The sequence below is a fragment of the Mugil cephalus genome, chromosome 2 (assembly GCF_022458985.1).
Source record: "Mugil cephalus isolate CIBA_MC_2020 chromosome 2, CIBA_Mcephalus_1.1, whole genome shotgun sequence".
NCBI lineage: Eukaryota > Metazoa > Chordata > Actinopteri > Mugiliformes > Mugilidae > Mugil > Mugil cephalus.
In genome coordinates this window covers 22,018,314-22,036,752 of record NC_061771.1, presented here as the reverse complement: position 1 = coordinate 22,036,752, position 18,439 = coordinate 22,018,314, and the positions used below count along the sequence as shown (strand labels likewise).

Below are 18,439 nucleotides of genomic sequence, written 5' to 3'. Positions count from 1 at the left end.
ATGTTCAACTGTCACTTTTTACCACTCAGTGGTCGTAACCACAGAGACTTCGCATGCTGTGACATCACGTTCATACCCTCTATATGTTAAGCTAATCATCCTGGACAGCGTTTCTCATAACATCTACAGGATGCAAACAGCAAGCCCATAGCCAGTTATAGACACATATTCAGTATTTAGGACTCATTGTGTTGTTAGGTCTATATTCTATTTGGAAAGTGGAAGTTAGCTGCCGTAGCTTTTTAACTCTGAAATCCAGTATGTGTTCCTTTCGTTCAGCTAAAAGCAAATAGCGGCGTTGGTGATTTTTTCATGGCAGTAGCAGTTAGAAATGTGGGTTTGCCTCCACACAGTCAACATTAAAACCAACACTGACCATCTTGTGACAATTCACTGTTCTGCTGGGAAACTTTTGGACCAGCCATTCAATTATGTGGATGTTAGTTAGACATGTAGCACTCACCTAGACCAGACCAGACACCGGCACTCCATTGCAATGACACAGACAAGCAAAAAAATGGTTTAGGAACATGATCCACAGAGGACCATCAACCCATAGGACCCCCACTAACAACATCCTTGTACCAGACACCACAGGACACACTCAGAAGACCCGTGTCCATTCTCTGATGAATCACAGCTGTTTTGGAGGCACAAGGGAGACCTGCACAATATTAGGAAGGTGGTCATAATGTTATACCAGATCAGTGTAAGCAGTAACACATCTAGCACAGTGTAAAGAGTGAACAATTATGCACGTTTTAAAAATAAGATTGAATCGACTGCTGCTGCGTCTTGGTATCGTCCAGAGAGAACAGACGATACTGTGTTTAGCCATTGACGCATTTTTTTTTTTTTTTTCTCTGAGTACTTTTGCTTCAATGCAGACACAGTATGAATTTATAGTAGATGTAAATATTCACACACATAGTGAGTACTGTACGGGGACAATAGGTCATTTATCTTCCTCTGTTCCTCTCACCTCCATCATCATTCTTCTATTGATGGCTTCTCGCAGCTTTGTTGGGCGCTGCTGTTTTCCACATGGGTTTGGAATAGTAATGAGAGTGAGAGTGACGCCCCACTACACACTGAGATGGAGATCTGTGGCAAGAGGTGTGTGGCTGTCTTTGTGTGTGTGTGTGTGGTTCTTTGTGTATCAATGTGCCTATATGCCTCCGTGGCTGATATTAATGAGCTCATATTTCTGCCTCACTCACAACCTGTCCAGGAGTATAACCCATCTACTAAGTGCTGCACATCAGTCAAATGGGGGGGCACTGAAATTACCCCCTTCTCTGTTGTGCGCCTCCTCTATTCCACTCGAGTAACAACTCACATCCATGTCCGTCCAGTCCAGTGTAATGTATGTAGTGAAGACGTTAAAGGAAGTTAATGAAAGCGTTCTCGCGGAGTCTCCTGGTCTCACAGTGAATTTGACCTTTTCCAAACTGTTGGATATAAAATGTCATCACTTCTTTTTATCCCATTAGAGGTTCATGTGAAATTCTTTGTCATAAGTGGAGTAAGATTTCTGAGATCGCACTGACCTCCAAATATCGACCACCAAAATTGAATCACTTCAGCCCTGCGTTCAAGAAGACTTTTGTGAGTAATGCAGTGGAAATTCCCTCAAGACGTTCCTCGAGTATTGTGTTCACAAAAACGCATTGGGCTGGAGCATGTCCTGTCTTTATGGACTGCTGTGTGGATGGATAAACCTTAAGGCCTAGAGGCATGGCGGTTGTCAGTGTGGAGGCATAGAAAGGCACGGTGGGGGTGTAAGGAATGAGATTTTGTACAAATTGTAACTCCAGTAAGACACACACTAGGAGCAGTAATTCAAATCACTCGTGGATTGGCACCAAAAACCTATTTTGCTTTGGCCCAATGCCTTCCCTTCAGCAAAATAAGAACAGACTTAAATATGTTACTTTTTCTTTTCAAAGGTGGAGAGAAAAGTCTTAACTTTACCCAACGGGATGCAACATCCTCACTGCTCCTTTTGGGTTGGCTCGTCTTGTCTTTCATTTTCTGAGTCACACTGTGGATCTTTTTCTGTTGTTGTTGGTTATTTCTATGACACAGAGAGAAGACAGATGAATTTTGGAAATGCGGTAATGATGCCTGTATGGTCATCAGTGGCGGCTGGTGGTGAAATCTGGTGGGTGGGCCAACAAACGCAAAATACAGATTAAATAGTTAACACAGCAGCAAAAGAAACTCCACCTGCAATACGCGCAGTTACATCAATTAGAGGTGCACTATACTTTTTTAGTGCTCTACATCAGTGGTTTTAAAACTGGTCTGGCTTCAAGACACATCATCACACCTTAATGACAAATTTTCAACTTCTCAAATTTATTGAAGTTATTGAATCAACATTCAGTGTTTTCATGCAAAATACATGCAATACAAAAAAAGTGCAACTACTGAGAAACTCAAATTATGAAGGTTCAGCTGAATGCATGACAACCAACAGTGAACAATGGAAAAAAAATCATGACTTCTGTCCTGACCGGGATTTGAACCCCCAACCTGGCGAGTGGTAGTCAATATCACTGATAACACTGTAGCACCTGAATGCTAACTAATAACTCGGCGCATGTTTCCGACGTGACTTCCATGTTTTGTAATTTTGTCCGACAAATGTTTCAGATCCACAAGCCTTTGTTGGGTCAATGCCGTATCTGGCCCTCAAAGCAAACAAGGAAAATGGAAAATGTGAATTCTTGGCTACACTTTCCGTCAGCCAGAGCTCGAAAACCGGTTTTCTCATTTGTCCCTTTAAGTTATTTGAACATCGTTTGGCCCATGTGATCCCAGAATCTTAACTTCCAGCTTTTCCTCTGAAGACATTGAGGAAAATGGATTAGAAATCAAGTAATCCCCCTTGTTCATGCTAACGCCGCCATAGCTGAGCTTATTCTCCCTCCTCCCACTCTGACACCAGCAGCACTTTTGACCAGTGACCTGAGGGCCGACTGGATATTCAGCCCAAATTATCAGTGAATGATGGGGTCGTGACACGGCAAATGTCAATCACTTACAAGAATTAAAGCAATGGAAGCGGACTGGGGGGCGCTGGGGCTTTAATAAATCAGCCCATTTAGAGATATTCTATGTTTCTTTGGTTTCACAAAGACTTAAAACAATCTGTTGTAAGTTATTTTAAAAATAATTTTCTCACCTTTTATTTATTTTATTTTTTATTTTTGTCTTAGTTTGGGAGGGATTAGCGCTGCTAACCCATTTATAGCAGCCATAACTGGTTGTTGTTTACATAGTTTTGTTAACGGGCCTTGTTTACTACAATTAGTTTACTTTTGTTTTTTGTTTTTTTGCTTCTGACAAATATGGATCAACAAAATTCATGCTCAGTGCACAGTAATTGGGAAAAAAAACAAAAAAAAAAACCCACAAAGACACAAATTAAGAATAGTTTTCATCCATTTGACAACAGGTGCGCTGCAAATACTCACAACTCCCAGGACCTGAAAGTGATAAAGACCCCACAGTTCACCCTCAGAAGGCCCAAGTCCGTTCTCTGAACTGCTTTGGAGACCTATACAATACTAGGCAGGTGGTCATAATGTTACGCTTGATTGATGCAACTGTGCATGCATCTCGATGCCCTGCTGTTTCGGTGTGTGAGGAAGGTGTCGTGTCATTGTCTTGTGTGAATCATAGTGTCGTTTCCAGCCCCAGTTGTTAGACCTCTCTCGGCTTTTTCGCCTACATTTCTGTTTTTTATTTTTATTTATTTATTTTTTTTTCATGTTTAAGAAATTGTGTACGTCCACACAATATATTGCACTGCAGTCATGACACCACGGCAGTCACCCTATTCCGTAAAACAAGGTTAGAGCCCAGCCCCGTCTTTCTCCACATGACGGTTTGTTCCCCATAAATCTTTGAGTGTGACATGACTGGAGAGCGAGCCGGTCATGATGCTGAGTGCTGGAATATTCCACGAGACTGTTCTCAACGAGCCCGAGCGAAGGTCAGGGAAGTCGATGAATGATGCAAAATGAGAAAGGGGCGGACAGACTATATACAGCCACGCATATCACGTTAGCCACTACATGTGTATTTACTACGAAAGGAGGTCAAGTGCAAGCCAGTAACTGCTACCATACGCCTTTCTCCCACTCCTGTCACCTGGCCCTTCAGCTGACATCATTTACCTCGGGTACAAAAAGAGGTCAGGCAGAAATCAGTCTCTTGACTAAACTCTACAGTATCTACCACCCAGCTCTGCATCCTTGCTACATTCACAACTGTTTGTTTACCCGAGGTTAACTCCTGGTCAGCAAAACAGGGACATTTCCTGCACATATGTGCACGTGTCCGTCTGTTTGTCGCGTAGCTGGCAGCAGGTCCTAGCCATTCCTCGGCGGATCTAGCCGGGCGGTTTGTCTCACGTTAAGTGGGAGGAAGTCTCACCATCAATTATAGATTGTGCTGACTGGGTGGGAAAGCTTTTGCATGTACGAACACAAACATCTCGCATATGCCAGTTTACATTTGTGGGATTCCGTAAAGAGAGCTGCGGGGAAGCTGAAGTTGTTTGAGTTTGGTTTGAAATGTAAGAACACGTAATCGCCGTATTGACGTGACAATTAATCTTCCTGTTACCTTCAATAACTTTTTATTACTGGTGTCAACTGGACCCCAGAAATTTAAACCTCCAAAAAATGATCAAAGTTAGACAAATTTCCCAAGTTTATGTGTCAGATACTTTACATCATTTCTAAGTGCAGATTCTTGTTGGGTATGAAAAACTATTATGAAGAATAATAACATATTATGTCCCCATAGTTCCCATTAAATTAGGAAAAGTCATTAAATATGAAGCAAAAAAAATTATGTTAATCATATATTTAGAGACGTTAAACACTGAATGGGGTCAAATTGACCCCAATGATAATAGGAGGGTTAATGGTACTGGGTGTTAAAATCTCACAAATTACTTTCTTAATAATACAAATATTCATTCTAAGTACTAAGCTGGGATACGCTAAAGTCTCCACCTGTGACTCTCTAGAAAACAACCGGTCCCAGACAATGAATTAATTATATATACAAATATGACTTATTTTCCTATTATTATTCATAGTTACAACATCATGCCTGTGTGTAACGTCATCTGTGTATAACTCAGTCCTTATGAGAAAGGACTGGACTGGACTTGTAGAGTTTCTTGATGGACCGGTGTGGACTGGTTTAATTAGGAACATCTGTGGTTTGTACCCCAACAGACACTTGCTTGACTGTTGTCTCTTAGCGACCAGATGCTTAACTGTTTGTCCCCGTCCTGTTTCCCTAATGAATAGTGCTCTAATGACCCATTATCAGTCAGAGGACGCCCGTGGCAGAAAGTGAATGGGCGTCAAACTTCTTGAGGAAAGATGTTAAGACTGTATTGTAATAATAATAACAGTTAACTTGGAGTGGTGAAACGTCTTGAAGAAACTCTACAAATCCATCTGCCTTTCCTTTTTACGTTTCTGGATGTGCCACGACCTGGATGACTGGAGACCGTCACAGACAAGGTAGCATGGTTATTGATGGCAGACGGGCCGCTCTGGTGAGGACTTTCAGAAACTGCAAATCTATCTAGATATTCACACACAACCATCTCTAGGGTTTAAGGCTTGAAAAAGAGGAATTATCCAGTTCTAAGGACCAGAATCTGAATTTGCAAGTGCTCATCCAAAGTGGACAATAGAAGCTTGGAAAATGTTGCCTGGTCTCATTTTTTCTGCCGCGACACAGTTTGGCAACGTGAAAGCATGGATCCATCCTGTCTCGTATCAAAGGTGCACGCTGGGGTTGGCAGTGTAATATTGTGTGCCAAAATCATCTCAAACTGGTTTCTTGAACACAAGGATGAGTTGACTGCACTCAAACGGCCTCCACAAACACCAGGTCTCTATTCAGTTGGGATTTTTTGTGATGTGGTAGAACGGAGGACTCGCATAGTTGACGAAACTACAGAAACTGAGCGACACTGAGTAAATCAGGAGGAACTTCTTTGCAGGACGTACTCTAGTTCCCTGCATGAAAGCCCTTAGCACTACACATCCATCCACCACCCTGAACTCCATCCCAAGGACACATCCCATTACCTGACTGATTAGTGAAACCTCACAGACAGACAGCACTGAGATACAGCCGCAAGTAGAGTCTAAAAACCCACCGTAAAGTTCAGAGGACGATTCCTCTTTAAAGACAACGTTGCTTTTGTTTAAAGGTGACACGTCGGCAACCCTTTGCCTCGCTATTCATCTGTAATCAATAATGAGGGGACAGCAGCCAGAGGATGCCCCAGAGGAAGGCTGGACCTTTTGCTCTTTCCCACTCCTTCGCCTTTCGCATCCATGACGTCACTTCCTGTTTGTCGCTCTCACAGCTGAGAAAGACTTTCTTCAAAGCAAAGAGGGGAGCCACTATTCTCGCAAATTCCCCAGACTGCCGAACAGAGAGCCACTCACATCCCTCCTCTCTTCCCAGCCTCCTTTTCTCACACGATCACTGCCTCTTTCTCTGCCTACGCCGCCTTTTCCCTCCATCTACCTCCCTCCTTTCTCCATCATGCCATCACCCCCCCACCTCCCCTCTCCCTCCCTCAAGCCTCTCTCCTCACTGCTCTCTTGCATTCACTTTCCCTTCCTCCTGCTCTTTGCGAGCATTTCTCTTCATTTTGCCACCTCCCGCCTGTCTTCTCTCTTCCATCATACATCAGCTGTTTTTTGTTTTGTTTTTTTTCCCCGGGAAGTGTTTTATTTAGAGCAGATTAATTAATTAGATACAGTATCAGAGCCGCGGCCATTCTTAGCCCAGGCCCGTTGGGGCCCCGAGGGGGAAGGAATGGCGCAAAACGCGAATGCATGCATTTACAGCAGCAACAAGCTGTGTGTATTTTTAAAATCTGCAGGTGCTCTTTGTGCATCAGCAATAATTGGACTTGTCAAAAAGTGTCTTTTGAGCATGAACAAAAACATGTCTGGAAGCGTAGAATTGGTGTGCATGTGTGTGTGTGTGTGTACCAGGCGGTTACATAAGAGGAAATACACTCCCTCGATCTCATCATGCTCCGAACAGGGTTGTGTTTGTTGCGTCTCACAAATAAACCACTGTGCTTCATTAGCGATCCCTTTCTAACACTCTCTCCCCTATCTATCTCTCTCTTTCTCCCCCTTTCCCCCCCCAGGGAGGAGTTCTCACAGCGAGTACACAGCGGCGCACAATGAGGAAGAAAGAAAAGGGGAGCTTGTCCAATCAGAGATGCAGATGGCCACAGAAGACATGAGCACCAGCCAATCTGGCACCGGGACGACTTGCACTTGCCAGTTTATACATAATATATCAAATGTGACCCCCTAATTAAAAAATTGATACAGCTTACCTACGTACTGCCAGTGGAGTGATACGCACAGTTCCTGCAATTATTTCTACTTTAATTCTTAATTAAGTCTAACACAGCAACATATTTAAATATTTTCAAAGAAGCAGGAAAAATCTTAACAGGAACATGAACATTTATTATGCTGTGACTAAACCGAAAACAGCAGTCGCAACCGCACAAATCTAAACCCACGACACATAAAAACACAACCCTGACCCCCTTTTTTCTGATGGCGCAAGCCTGCAAGAATAAATGTTAGATGGCGAGAATCTGTGGGCAGCTTTCTCCAGCGGATACTGCGATGGCATCCCAAATGGCCCAGGGCTCAGAACTGGGACGTCAGAGACATAGCACGACTAGAGGTTCTTCATCAGCGGTCTTGTCCACAGTCGGCTCCTTCCTCTGTTGGCTCGCCCTGCTGTCAGTGATGCGGTTGCCAATGGTAACAGCTGACTGCTGGCTTATCGAAGGGGAGAAAGGCTTCGTGTGGCTGGCGATCTGCAGTATGAACCAGCCTCCCTATGAGGCCATTCCTTCCCACATTAACAGGTAAAAATAAATACAAACAACTTCTTCTCAAAGTGTGTTTGGCCCTTTTGCCAAACATCCACAGCACAGGTGTCAAATATGGGGTCAAATTTGGCCATGCATGAATTTGCATGTGTGTGAAAATGACATGGAAGACTGCTATTTCTTAATGAAAGCAACTTTTATTCCTATTTTGTCCACTGTTTTAACAAGACAAGCGCAAACAACACAACACTGAGACCCAGGTCTCAACAGCAGACGGCAATGTGCCCAAATTGCACTTATATATTTTAAGCAATTTAATTATTTTTTCAAAGGATAGTTTATTAAATGTAAACATTCTCCTAATTTAATTATCCCTCCTTGCACAAAAAGGGGAAGAAAAAAAAATATTATGTTACTGGTCCGGCCCACTTCAGATCAGAGTTGGCCGTACGCGACCTCTGAACCAAAATGAGTTTGACGCCCCTGATCTAAATACTCGACACATTTCTCCACAGCACCATCGTTGACCTGAGGCTGAATGAGAACAAGATACGGTCGGTCCATTACTCCTCGCTCAGTCGCTTTGGCAACCTCACCTACCTGAACCTCACCAAGAACGATATCAGCTACGTGGAAGACGGCGCGTTCTCAGCACAATTCAACCTGCAGGTGAGTCACGTCTAACAGATGTATATTCACCACACCGATGACGTTCTTCGAAATACGGTACTTTCGTATTCACCAGAATTAATGTTTAACTGCTGCTTACACCTCCATGCATCAGTATGATTAGTTATTAGTTATATAATGTGAATTAACACTGGGCACCAAACCACAATACTACAGTTTTAAAGGTAAATATGCCTGTTTATGCTTAGGAGACGTTTCACACTAGGTTTCATCTTTCGTATTAAATTGAGAGTCAATACTCGTATACCTGAAAAGGTCTTCGTAGTAACAGCAACATTAATATTTAATTGCATTTGAAAAATACTGCGTTTATACTTTTCTATAGGCTAGATAGTATTTTGAAGAAGGCTCTTAAAATATTAATCCTATTTGTGTTACTACTACTTTCACTCAAGTCAAGGATCTAAATAGCGTCATGTGCACAGATGGACACACAAGAAAGACAAAAACACACGCGCTTCAAGGCTTCCAGAAACATTCAGGCAAAGTGTTTCACCAAACCGAGCTGAACGCGGCCATAATGAGCTGGCGTGCTCACGCAATCTACCCCAGCTGCTGGATCTGAGCCAGGAGGTAAAATGTGAACAAGAAAGATCTGAGTAAATTCATCACAGCATAGAGGCTTAGATCACCATGTGAAACACGAACTGTACAGAACCGTCGTCTGCTTGTTCTGTATGTTTCCAGCTTGTAGCGAGTGGTGCCTGGCGCCAACTGGCTCTTCAGAGATTAGGATAATCCCACTTGTCTTTGTCTCCCAGGTTCTCCAGATGGGCTTTAACAAGTTGAGGAACCTTACAGAGGGGATGCTGAGGGGCCTGGGCAAGCTGCAGTATCTCTACCTGCAAGCCAACCTCATCGAGACCGTTACACCCAACACCTTCTGGGAATGTCCCAACATAGAGAACATAGACCTCTCCATGAACAGGTACTGACCTGGGTAGGGTCGTGGATGTGTATGTGAGAGCAGTTGTCAGTTTGGGTTGGATACAATGTCGGGAGCCGCGAATATAAAACTATAGAAATCAAATATCTTAGGTTTCTAACCCATTGGGTTCTGGGTAATTGTTACATTTTAAAGTGACATTTTCTAAACAGTTGAAAACTGAATTTGTTACAATCATTAATGCAAGAACTGAAAAAGGATAGCAAAGAAAGACAATGAGCTAACACATTCTCACACGCACACACATGGGAGTTAATTAGGAAGATGTTACAAATTTAGTAATTAAACATTAAAATATCAGCGTTAAATGTCAAGCTTGGTGTCACCACATTAAAGTCATTGATTGATGCCTGGAAACAAGCATTGCATACAATATGGAGAACTCTTTCACTGAGAGTATCCTCAGCAGATTACAACTCAATGGTGCAACAATCCCCCTTTCTTTTCTCTCAGTGGAAATAACTACTGCGTGTTGCGTAGTTGGTATTGATTGCTTGACCTAAATGTAAAGCAACAGCCGAATGAAACAAGCTCGACTGTCCTTTGAGGTTTGCTGAAAGGCATTGTGGGAAATGTTTATGAGCGTGAACTGAAGTCTAAGAAGAGTGATGCACGAGTGGATTTAATTTACCAGGCGATAGTGTGTTTGACTAGATGTCTGTGAAGGTTCTCATTCGTCCTTCCCTGCTTCCCTAAAGGCTTTTACATACTCTTGCTCTTGGAGTTCTTCCAGCTTGTTCTCGACACATCAGCCGAACTTTCTTTTTGTGTCACGTCCAGCGACTATTCTGTGATTGGTCAGAAATTGGAGTGGGAGTGGTTAATGTGAATGTGAAGTGTCCTTGGGCAAGACACTTAACCCACCTTGCCCCCAGGTGTATGCTCCCTGGCATGATTGCAAGTGCGTGATGTTTGGTTGGAGAGGCCGTAGGCGCGGATTGGCAGCCATATTTCCGTTGACGTTCCGCGACTACTGAGGCAATTTACCACCACCAGGGTGTAACCGCGTGAGCGAATTAATAATGCATCCAATTGTAAGCGCTTTGAGCTTCTAAAAATGGAAAAGCGCAAAATAAAACAAAGGCATTATTATAATTGAATTTGAATAATTGAATGAACTTCGTCTCATCGTCCATTTCCCGCATCTCCCATAATGCTTAGTGTGTGTGTACTTGAGTTTCTTGTTTGGTATAAATGACCTGATCAGAACGAACTTTTTTCTTGGTCCCGTAGCCCTAGGAGCAAGAACAAATTTCTCGGTTCTCGTGGAGAATATAACGAGCTTAAGACTGTTGCTCTAACGACCAATTATCAGTCAAAGGCTCCGGTCTCAATGCGTGAGTGGGTGTGAAACCTCTTGGGGACGGTAGTTAACACTGTATTGTAAATTGATGTCAGATTATATTTCGGTCCTCCTCCTCTGTTCAAAGAGAGATGGCTTCATTAACTCCTCTTTTGAACCGTCTGTCTTCGCAGGCTAAAATTTTCAATGTTGTTGCCTTCAATGGAGTGTCCCAGATGTGTTGCTTTGAGGAAAAAAAAAAGTCTCTTCAAATCTGTCATTTTGTCTTTGTCCCCTTTTCAGGATCCAGGTGTTGGACGGCAGTTTGTTCTCTGGACTCTCCAAGCTGACGACGTGTGAGCTCTACACCAACCCTTTCAACTGCTCCTGTGAGCTACTGGGCTTCCTGCGCTGGCTCTCGGCCTTCCCCAACAGGACCAGCGAGAGGATGGTGTGCGACTCCCCTCAAGGATTCTCTGGCTACAACCTCCTGAGCCAGAACCCTCGCATGCCCATGCAGCGCAACGCCCTGCACGTGCTCAGTCTTGTGTGCACAGACGACGGCAGCAGCATGACGCCCTTCTACGTCATCGATTCCACCACCCTGTCCCCGGATTTTGCCTCCCCCTGCGGCCTGGACGACTGTGCTTCTGGGACCCCTCCCGATGAGGTGATCAGCTTTAGCCCCATGTCACCCGACGTCAAGCCGGTCATGCAGATAAAGCATGTGAAACATTCAAGTGCCGTGATAACGGTTCAGATTCCCCATCCGTACAAAAAAATGTACATCCTGATGCTTTACAACAACAGCTTCTTCACAGACATACAGAATCTGAAAAATAAGAGGGAAGATATCGAGCTCAAGAACTTGAAACCTAACACTGACTACACGTACTGCGTGGCCTCGATACGAAACTCCCTGCGCTTCAACCACACCTGTCTGACCATCTCCACCGGCCGCCGAGCCGGAGCTGAGAGGATAGCCAATCAGTCTTCGGCCACCCACTACATCATGACTATTTTGGGCTGTCTGTTTGGCATGCTGCTCTTCCTCGGCCTTGTTGTACACTGCCTGAGGAAGAAAAGGATCATGGAGGCGAAGGAGAGGAAGATGAGCAGGATCCAAAGGACTTTGATAGAGCTCAAGTACGGTGGAGAGGGGGATATAGAGGGGGGTAGCGGGGGTTCTGTTTCCCAGAAGCTCGCCACGGGGGACAGTCTGTCCAGAATGCCCTACCTGCCTCAGGGAGGTGAGATAGATCCATACAAGCTTCAGGAGGTAATAGAAACACCAGCGCACAAGCCTGCTAAACTGAACTACATGGAGGTAAGAGGCTCCGGCATTGAGAGGGAGAGGGAGAGGGAGAGGGAGCGAGAGAGAGAAAGGGAAATGTCACCACAAGCAAATCCCCAGGGCTCAGTGGCAGAGATCTCTACCATCGCGAAGGAGGTGGATAAAGTTAACCAGATCATCAACAACTGCATAGATGCCCTAAAATCTGAGTCTACTTCCTTTCAGCAGGGGATCAAATCCCCCTCGTCTGCAGGTGGAGGAGCTGTTTCTACTGCAGAGCCACAGCTGGTGCTTCTGTCTGAGCAAGGAGAGAGGGTAGAAAGAGGAGGCGAGTTCCTCTCCCCGGTGTATAAAGGAGGGAGGGGAGGGAGAGACGAGAGGGGTAGGAGCTATCATCATTCACTGCAGCGACACCACAGCATGGAGGCTCCGCCAACCTCCAAAAGACCCAGCACCTCCTCTTCGCCTGGCTCTGCCCGGAGCCCTCGCTCCTTCCGCTCGGAGGGAGGGTACCACTCATCAGAGACCCGCTACATTGAGAGAACCTCACCCGGAGAGCGAGGAGAAAGGGGAGAAAGGGGAGAAAGGAGCGAAAGGGGCGAAAGGGGCGAAAGGGGAGAAAGGGGAGAAAGGGGCGGCGGCGGGGGAGGAGAGGCCATTCGTACGGTAACCCCCGCGGCGGCTATCCTACGAGCCGAAGCCCAGAGAATCCGCCAGTACAATGAACACCGCCACTCCTATCCCGGATCTCAGCAGCATCTCCAGGAGCTGCAGCACCATCCCCAGATCCTCCAGGAGCTCCACCACCACCCGGGAGGGCGCAAGCCGTCTGTATTAGACCCCATCACTCTCAGCAGGCAGGCGAAGCAGCGAGAGTTAGCCTACTCCCAGCTCTCGCCGCACTACCCGCTCTCGCCCCAGTACCACAACCTTAGCTACTGCTCCAGCCCCGACGAAGACGAGGAGGAGGAAGGGCTACTCTGTACCCCGACCCTGGGGCTGTGGGAGAGGTTCAAACTGCACCGCAAGAGGCACCGGCAGGCGTCCATGGAGGACGAGGGATACGTGGCAGCCGGGCACGCGCTGAGGCGAAAGGTTCAGTTCGCCAAAGACGAAGATCTTCACGACATTCTGGACTACTGGAAAGGCGTGTCAGCCCAGCAGAAGGCCTGAGAAACCCAAACACTTAGGAGATGGGAAAATAACAACATGGCATCCACAGCGTATGGACACAGACCTATTCAATAAAGATCTGTAAATACACACAACTTACATAACCTACACACACACACACACACACACACACACACACACAAGCTCATAATTGACACAAATTAAGCCTTTTCTTGTAAGAACATGGAGGAGGACCAAACTAATATATTGGACAAAATATTAACTTATAGAGACTGAGTTACTTTTTGTAATGTAATGGAAATTATAGCTCAGAATTATGTAGCTATTTGTACTAAGTTTTGAATGAAGAACAACAACAACAACAACAACAAAAAAAAAATATGAATAGAAACCTTAAACGTTGCCGGGCAACCCATCCTGACCAACCCAGCCATGCTTTTTAATCTATCCAGAGACTGACATCCATCAAACCTGGCCACGGCAACGAACGAGTAACGAGAATCACTACGGTGGTGCATTGATCAAGATTTTGCTTTTTAGTGGCGAGGTTGTTTTTTTTTTTTGTTTTTGTTTTTGTTTTTATTTGCATCGCGTCCTGCGATCCAGCCACGAGAGCAGACATCTTGGGGGGGAAAAAAATAAAAATAAAAAATAAAAAAATTGCTGGGATTCTGGTGATTGAAGACATTAAAACAACCAATTCTGGATGGGTCGCCAGGCAACAGTAACATCTAACTGTGCTGAGAACGAGTAGGTAGCTCTCACCAGAGAGTGAGTATAATGTGCCAAAATCCACAATGGGGATAGTGGAGTCCTACTGTGTACCAACTTCTCCTCACCACTGTTTTTATATACAGAATTTAAAAAAAAAAAAAAAGAACTACTATGATATGTTGTTATTACTATTCATTATTCTTATTACCATTACTGGTCTTCTTATTATTCCTATGATCCTCTTCATTAATATTCTGTTATTTGAATATGGCATGGCTCTGTCATGTGACTGTGTTCTTGACTGTTTTAAATCGCTCAGCTGGGAGGTGCACACGGTTACGACGGACGAGACACTTGAGTTTCTCCTTTTCTATCGAGAGGAATGACGTGCTGAGTCAAAAAAAAAAAAAAAAAAAACGAGCCCGCCTTTTCTCTTGGTGAACCCTCCTCCTCCTCCTCCCCCCGCCCTCCCCGCGACACCCGCTCCTCATCCTCCTAGAGAGGGAACGCTGTACAGATGAGAGAGAAGTTCTATATTTGCAACAGAGGTGACTGTTTTGTTTGTACAACGTGGTTTTGAAATAATCTTTCAGACTTTTCAGAAAACCAGAATCCCGAGTTAGTTACCTACCTGCTACACTCAACGACGGTACGTTTTTGATTTTGAAAAAATTGAACTACAAATTCTAATCTTCAAATGAATGTCTTTAATTCCCTTAGGGAAAGCGTATCTGCACTGTTCAAAATCAAAAAACGACTCTTAGGAAAAAAAAAAACTCTCAGCTTCCTTCCCGATACACTGTAGCTCCACTGTGTTTTACCGACAACCTTTTTTTAAATTTTATTTTTTTTATTATTATTTTTTATTTGTTTGCTTTTTCACCCCTCCTCTCCTGTCATCTCCCAGGTTTTTACCTCTCTCAGTTTTTGGATTCCTCTGATTCCACTGTGGTGCCATCGTGCCAACTTGATAAATCACAAAGAAGTATTTGAAGTGATTTTGAATACTGCTTACTTTTACTGACCTCTGCTCCTTCACACACCATCAGTTTGCCAAAACAAACAATTTGCACAAAACGATACCACCACCACCATTGGCTCACTGCTCCCCTTTCTATCCTCCAATCATTTCTAAGACCAAAGTACTGTGGAAGAAAATTAACCCTTATAACAACCCCCCGCCCCAAACCCAACGCAACCAGGACCCAACTACTATTGACCCACCGTCACCCTTACAGCTACTCCTCCAGCACATTCATACGCAAACACACACACACACACACACACACACACACACACACACACACAAGTGTACTCATGCACACACAGCCACATGCAGATGAATGTATTCTCTGAGAAGTTTTTAAGCAGCTGGATTCTGAGCTGCATTCACACGGCCTTCTGTCGAAAAGCGTACACAAGACGGCCACTTGTGTTTCAGAATTGGAGCTAAATAAGGAATCATTGGCTTTCTGCAAAACATTATCAGACACCGATGCTCTTGGGCGACCAGTTTAGCTGGTCCCGCACCCCGCGAACTGTCACTTTGATGTAATAGCAATGACGTTTTATATGAGAAGTGTTATGGTAAACAGTGTGATTAGTATCACGTATGTGGTGAAAAGAGACTATGTGTATATCTGAAATATTTGCAGGATTTAAAATACTGGAGGAAAAATAATATATATTAAGATCATATAACTGTAGATTGTTCTACACACAGATCTGTGCAACAAGTCATTTAAGAAGACCGCGAACCAGGGATGGAGTCAAGAGAGTTTCAATTCAGCCATCAGTTCAATTTATAATTACAAATGAATTGCGCCCTCTTTGCTTTCTGATTTGAAACAGAGTTGACTCCAACCTTGAACACAGACAAAAAAAAAAAAAAAAAAACTACACAAACACGCACCACACAGCCGGTAGACAATGAAAAGTTTATTGGGCGAATGGAAACACTGTATAAAATCTTGTTTTCTCTGCTATAATGAGTTCAGAATGCTCAAGTCATTAAGCCCGGTTAAAGCCATAATCGCGGGTTAGTGAAACCACCGCAGCGGTTTGTAGCACTGCAAACGCTCATTCACGATGCGCGTTAAATAAAAATATCAAGTGAAAAAAAGGCTGTTTTTCTCTATCCCCTGACGCTGCAGCGGCTACGATGCGGCCGCTGCAGCCAACGATCAGATCCACAAAGAAACTGATGAGCCGTGGTTGTTTCTGTATTACACGTCCCAGATTGTGGCTTTAACCAAACAACAGCCTTAAAACATTCAACTTTCTTTAATCTTTCTAACTTTAACATTGCTTTGAAAAATAATGAAGAAAAAAAAAACAAATATATATATATATATATATCAGATTTCTTAACTTATACTTTCCTGACTGCAATTTTATAATTGCTTGATTCTTAAGCCTCACTTGAGCATTCTTTGAATAACAGTAATATCAATGTAGCGATGTATTAAATTACTGTTTCTGTTTTTTGGTTCCGTTTATGAACAGTAAGTGACGGCCTGAGTTTGTCATGTGTCAGAGAGTAGCTCATCTAGGATGGTAACGGCGGCACCGCTGACGATCACCGCTGCTATTCTTTGAACTGTGATGAAGAGGAACTGTGCTTTTTGAGACGACGATGCCTGGAACGTGGAAACAAACTGAGGTCCTACAGACGACGACGACGACAGCGGAGCATGCTGCGAAGGAAATCCTCAGCGGGAAAGCTTGTGTTATATTCTTCTAGAGAATGACTCAGGAGCGAGAGAGCGAGAGAGACAGTGAGAATGCTCTGCCATAGGATCTCTCAGAGGCTTTCTTTCTTTATTTTCTTGTCAAAATTAAAAATGAGCACAATAAAATAGCCTTCCGTTCACCGTCTCCTTTCCTGGAGAAACCGTGTGTATGGCAGAAGTCTGAGACCCACCCGTGGCTTTCATTCGCACATTTCACAGACTGACAGCGCTGACGTTGACGAGTTCCTTTTGCTTGAGTTAATGCTCACGGGGTCAGGTTTCTCAAAACGCACAATGAAACACACACTTCCTCACTTGCTGTGAGCGTCTGTAGGGCTGGTGATGATGTAACAAAGAAAATGACATGAAGATAATGTTGTGGAGAAGGATATTAATTTGGGTTGTGATACAACTGGACAATAAACTCATTTATTAATGTCTAGTGGCATCCTGACACGCAGAGAAGTTTGGTTTTAGTTAGTTTTTGAGTTGAGATATATGTCTCTCCACCCGCAAACAGTGGGAGTTAACGGTGTACACCAATCAGCCATAACATTACGACCACCAAAACAGTTGTGATTCATCAGAGAATGGACCTGGTCTTTCTGAAGGTGTCCGGTGGTGTCTTGAAACACAATGTAAATGTTAGTGGGGGTCTTTAGTGCTGGTCTGGTCTAGGTGGGTGGTACATATCTAAATAACATTCACACCAATGCCAATTCCAAAGGTTTCCCAGCAGAACATTGAAGGTGGTCAGTGTTATTTACTTCTCCTGTCAGTGGTCATAATGTTGTGGCTGATCGTGTGTAATGTGGTACCCATAGATGTCATAGGTTACATTTCAACAAAACTAAAAAGTCACCTCTATGAGGCTGTACCTAGGCACAGGAGTGTGGTTTGAGTTAAACGCTAATATCAACAAGTTAAAACGGCCCCGTTGACCAGGCATCATATACATTTCTGAGACAAAACAATCCTGTAAAGAGCACAGTAATGAGAAGTCTCTCTTCTAACGTGAACTGGAAACTGTGCTGCTCTTTTGCCTGCTAAGATTGGCTTAAGTTCCAGCGGCGCAAGGACAAACCACTTTAACTTCTGTGAGTGTGAAATCTTAATCATAATGTCAGGAGCCACAGCAGATATTAAATGAATATACAGTAGGTTCCTTGCTAGGTCAACTGTCAGATAACAGAGCTGCTCCTTGGTATCATCAGAGCATCGCATATCATTAGAGTATGCAGAGCACGACTGAACAGTAGAATATTTCACTCGGTACTTTGCTTTCTTGGAGAGACTGGGTCATTGTACAAACGTGATGAAGAGGGAGGGGACATGACAAAAGATCGATCAAATGAAGCATTTTCTATGTTACAGTGGTGTGGAAAAAGTGTTCGCCTCCTTCCTGATTTCTTTTTTTTGCATGTTTGTCATACTTAAATATTTGAGATCACCAAACAAAATTAAAGTACCCATATTATACATTTTGTCAACAATTTCACATAGGTGCCAGAGGTACAAAATCATTGTTTTCAAAGTGTATTACCCTCGTATTCAGCCTTGGTCCTGAATTTCAAACAGTCAAAAAGTGTCTCTAGTGAGCTCTACTGAGAACAGGCTGTTTCTGTGTCTGTACCTTTAAATGCTAATGATGGATATCCATCTATCGTCTATGTTGAATGTCTCCTGATATTAATCACTCTTGCATATTATTCAAGGACACAAA

The 18,439-nt window shown here is 43.8% G+C and overlaps 1 protein-coding gene across 2 annotated transcripts in view; it reads left to right on the top strand.

The window, feature by feature from the left end:
* Nucleotides 1–16,854, top strand: part of LOC125004466 (protein ELFN1-like) — a 129,681-nt gene extending 112,827 nt beyond the window's left edge. For both annotated transcript variants that reach the window (XM_047579087.1, XM_047579086.1), the window contains 4 exons: nt 7,217–7,960; nt 8,440–8,593; nt 9,376–9,542; nt 11,146–16,854. In XM_047579087.1, coding sequence (XP_047435043.1) covers nt 7,671–7,960; nt 8,440–8,593; nt 9,376–9,542; nt 11,146–13,309 — 2,775 coding nt within the window. In that variant the 5' untranslated portion in view covers nt 7,217–7,670 and the 3' untranslated portion in view covers nt 13,310–16,854. The remainder of the gene's footprint in view (nt 1–7,216; nt 7,961–8,439; nt 8,594–9,375; nt 9,543–11,145) is intronic.
* The last annotated feature ends 1,585 nt before the right edge of the window (nt 16,855–18,439 follow it).